The following is a 4,116-nucleotide window of genomic DNA, read 5'->3' as shown; positions in this document are numbered from 1 at the left end:
GAGGTAAAAGTATACCTCAAAATGAATCATAGCACCCCCAAAGACGTCTTAATTTTTTTGACAATATTTACTGTTTGTGTGACACACTACTAAAAATATAAAAAGCATTCAGTACTTGTTTGAGACATAACATTTTAACAACAAAAGTATAGATAACACCAGATTGTCAGTCCAACTCTGTAAGGAACTGTATATTGTTGTCACATATAAAATATCTTTCAGTTTTATTATCTGTCGTGTTGTATTGTGATTACTCTTCCAGTCATATGAGTGCAGTTAATTGCTCCAGTGATGCTCAGGTGAGTCATTTGTTTAATTTTGGATTGCACATCACCTCCTCACGTGCTTTCATAGCCTGGGTGCACTCGACTGCATTTTTTCCTGAAATGGTGAAACAAGCTTGTTGTTTCCACATTTTAGCAGGAACAGTTTTCTTGCATATTTATAAAGTATTGTGCTTATCTGAAGGTCTGCTCTCTTATAGCCAATACTACTGAAGTAGTACCCTTTTAGCACAGGCCGACACACAGCTCGCGCTCTCACAAATGTTTGGCTTGTGTCTTTGTTGTACATGCTAAATAAGGCATAGCGTTGTTATATCAGTGATAACATGACAGCACACTGAAGCTGCTCTGGCAGCATGTGACAGTGAAAAACCTAACTTTCAGCCTGCTTCATAATCATTTTGAGCATAGTCCTAGACTAAAAAGAACATTTAATCACAATCCGCATTAGAAATAGTAGTTAGTCCAGGATGAGACATAATCCAAGTCTTGGAAGCTAAACATTTATCTTTGTTTTCCCTTTGATTTGTCACCCATCTGTAGCTCTAAATACGTTTTAAACAGAAGAAGACAGGAGCGGCTCAGACAGGAGTTCCTTCACAAATGAATTTCTGGGGGCTTGTATTCCTGACACAAGCCTTACCGTTGGATTTCAGAAAAGAGGAACAAAAGAAAATGACTTGGTAAACACTAACCGTTTTTTGGCAGCAGACAAGGAAATTGTTTTTCAACCTAAAGGCTGTAGACATGTTTCACTGAAAAGTCAGTGTATGGCCCATGGGCCAGGAAAAGCCCACCAGAGGGTCCCAATCTGGCCCACAGGATGGCTTTGGAAAATGCGGATCATTTTAAAGGCTTAAACTTTGAAACTGTATTTTCATAAGTTTTACTCTTCTTAATAACAAAATATATAACCTATGGCATTTCACCAGAGCAAGTAACAAATACACTTTTATTTTTCAATTTTTAGTATCTATTTTTTTTATTCAACGTTTCTTTTTTTCTTTTTTCACAAAGTGCACAATATGACATTTTCTGTGAATTCACACATCATTTCTGTTTAAGGACAAAGTCCTTCATTTCTTTACAGTAAAATTATTTTTGGTGTAAAGGCTCCATCAATGTAAATTTTTTTTTGAACAGATATTAAACACACTAACCAAACTAACCTCAACCGGTATGATTTCTGCCAGAAGAAGGGCCCCAAAGATAATTAGTAAAGAGCCAATCAGAAACAGGAATATTGCCAGTGCAATCGCCTTGTATGGGATCTTTGGAGGGGGTTTCTTGAACTGTGAAAAGTGAAATTGTGGAAAAATATAGTTACTTTTCAATTTTGTACATCAGAATATATTGATATCATATGATTTCATGAGGCAGCTACTCAATCTAATCTACTTTAATGCAATTAGAATTTCCCCATCTCCAGATCAGCTTGCTTCCATGTTTAGCAACAAGAAATATCTCTTGCCCCATGACGATTGGAAAGCTCCTCTGTATAGTACTAATCTCAAAATCATGAATTCTTCCTAAGATTACATGGAAAGATGCTGGGTTTGCCTAAATCCAAAGTACTGTGAACATTTTCCAAGATACTTGGAACAACCTACCTGGCAAGTAATTTAGAAATAATGCCAATATAACAAAGAGAACTGGCACTCTTTTAAATGCAAACAGTGATCACACTACCCAGTAATTTCATTTATTTGTCTTCCACGTTTACTCCACTTTGTTTGTAAGTTAACTATGTACGACCTACTCATGATATTACTGTTGAAAGCAGCTTCATTTATCATGCCTAAAACTTTTGCAAAGTCGTTTTAATTACAGAGGGCCTCAGCTTTTACACAGAATCATTACTTAACGATTCATAACAAATCACTGCTGGTGGTGGAGAAATGTTTTTGTAACATTCTGTCATCAATCTACAAAGTCTCTCACCTGTAAGTCTATGTAACCATCATCATCAGCAGCCAGCCGTGAGTATTTGACCTTATTGTTAGATATTCCAGCAGTGAGCATGTTGCTTCTAGTTGTCATCATTATGGCATAGAAGCTGTTTGGAGAGAGAAGCACAGACAGGTAATCATCCAAGATGGCTACATTTATCTCGTTCGGTGTCGTGAGCTGAAGGAGAGCCGTCTATTTTTGATCTATCCAGAGAAAAACAACCTGACAACTAAAGCTCAACATTGATAGGGAAAGAAAAAAAAAAAAGGATTCTGCTCACTGATTTATAAAACTGCCCAAAGCATTTAGAAATAGAAAAGATTACTCAACATCCATCACAGTCGTCAAACTTATACATGCTCTCAACACAGATAGTTTTATAGGAACCATGAAATGCCGCTGAAATGGCAATCCCAGTAAAAAGACAGAGAGGCCAGTGACCGGGATACACTCATCTGCTCTTTTCATTTCCACTTCTGCTTGAACATGTAAACAGTGAACAGATAACTTCCTCAGATAAACCGGTTAACATTCAAATCAGGCAAGGTCATGGAATAGCTTGATTTAAAGTATTTATTATAGAAGAGAGATTTTGTGAAAAGGAATAGGGGAACTCCCCCGCCCCCATCTTTTCAGTAACAAATCCTTGCAGATAACAACTCAAGAGAATTTTGTGAGGGTCACTGCTTCTATTCCACACACAGTTTCTCGTATGCATCGCGAATAAGCAAATCAGTGTTAATGAAAACAATTTAACTGATTATTCTGCTTCACATGACGCAGCATCCATTCAAGAAAATAAAGAAAATATAAAAACCAAAATAAATACAGCAACACTGACCTACCCCAGAAGAACTCAGAGAAATCTGAGTATTCCTGTGATCTGATCTCTCTTAAGGCCTGTGTTGTGTTTAATTTGGATCCCAAAAAGGAAGACTAAGTCAGTGAATAAAAACTGTGGACGCTATATCAACACAGTATACAGGAGCAATCAGAAACATCTTGTTATTTTGCTGACAGCTGTCACATCGATTCGACACAGAGCCATTTGTGATCAGGAAAGCTCAGGGTTATGTCAATAATGTCGTAGTGAATCACAAAATTATTTTCAGGGGGACTTATCTTGATGACTTTTTTTTCTTCATTTATTTTTTAAATTAAGAAAAATTAACTTTAGTAATTTGGGGAATGATTTAAAAAGAAAAACACTGTGAGAAATTTAAGGAAATATAAGATACACATATGTAACTAATAAGACGGTAGGGGTGCGTGTGCAATATTGACTTCCCTTATTCACTGAACTACGATAATACGACATAAAGCAGAGTTACTAGCATCACTTAAATTCACAAACCCTGACTTACCGTAGCAAATCGCCATTATTTTACTGTGTACCAGTGCGCATTAATGCTAGCGAACTTTGGTTACCTAATTAGCTAGAACATTAGCCATTTAGAAGTTATGCTATCAAAAGCTAGCAAACATTAACAGACAGTCGCGAACACATAATGCGCGTTTCCTTCTCTCACCATTATCTGAGGTATGTACAAACAGCACACTTGTGTCCATGTAGCTCGGAATGCTCTCAGCGGCGCCACAAACACAGCATTGTTTACACCTATTATAAACTACATCAACTTCCTTATTTTTGGTTTCGTCATGGCGCATGCGCACACAAATGTCTCGTTTTAACTTTCTAATCAGTTAATTTAAACAACACGCAAACTATTAGATAATGAACACGGTGAGAAATATGAAAAGAAATGAGAAAAGAAAGGAACAGAAAAAAAACCAAAACAAAAAATATCACTAAAAGCATATGAGCAAAGAGCAATGTCAGCATGACATTAAACATAACCTAAAACAAAATACCTTTAATAAG

At 36.5% G+C, this 4,116-nt stretch overlaps 1 protein-coding gene across 1 annotated transcript in view; it reads right to left on the bottom strand.

Annotated features, from left to right (window-relative positions):
• Positions 1 to 3,895, bottom strand: part of LOC102206636 (transmembrane protein 230-like) — a 9,393-nt gene extending 5,498 nt beyond the window's left edge. Inside the window, exons 1-3 of the mRNA XM_005725616.1 lie at positions 3,764 to 3,895; positions 2,226 to 2,340; positions 1,454 to 1,576 (exon numbers count right to left, since the gene is read on the bottom strand). Of these exons, the coding sequence (XP_005725673.1) occupies positions 1,454 to 1,576; positions 2,226 to 2,327 (225 nt within the window). The 5' untranslated portion in view covers positions 2,328 to 2,340; positions 3,764 to 3,895. The remainder of the gene's footprint in view (positions 1 to 1,453; positions 1,577 to 2,225; positions 2,341 to 3,763) is intronic.
• Between the last annotated feature and the right edge of the window lie 221 nt (positions 3,896 to 4,116).

Source organism: Pundamilia nyererei, unplaced genomic scaffold, assembly GCF_000239375.1.
Source record: "Pundamilia nyererei isolate P.nyererei 1_Seehausen unplaced genomic scaffold, PunNye1.0 scaffold00016, whole genome shotgun sequence".
Taxonomy (NCBI): Eukaryota; Metazoa; Chordata; class Actinopteri; order Cichliformes; family Cichlidae; genus Pundamilia; species Pundamilia nyererei.
The sequence above is the reverse complement of the archived record's forward strand: the minus strand, read 5'-3'. Positions and strand labels throughout refer to the sequence as shown.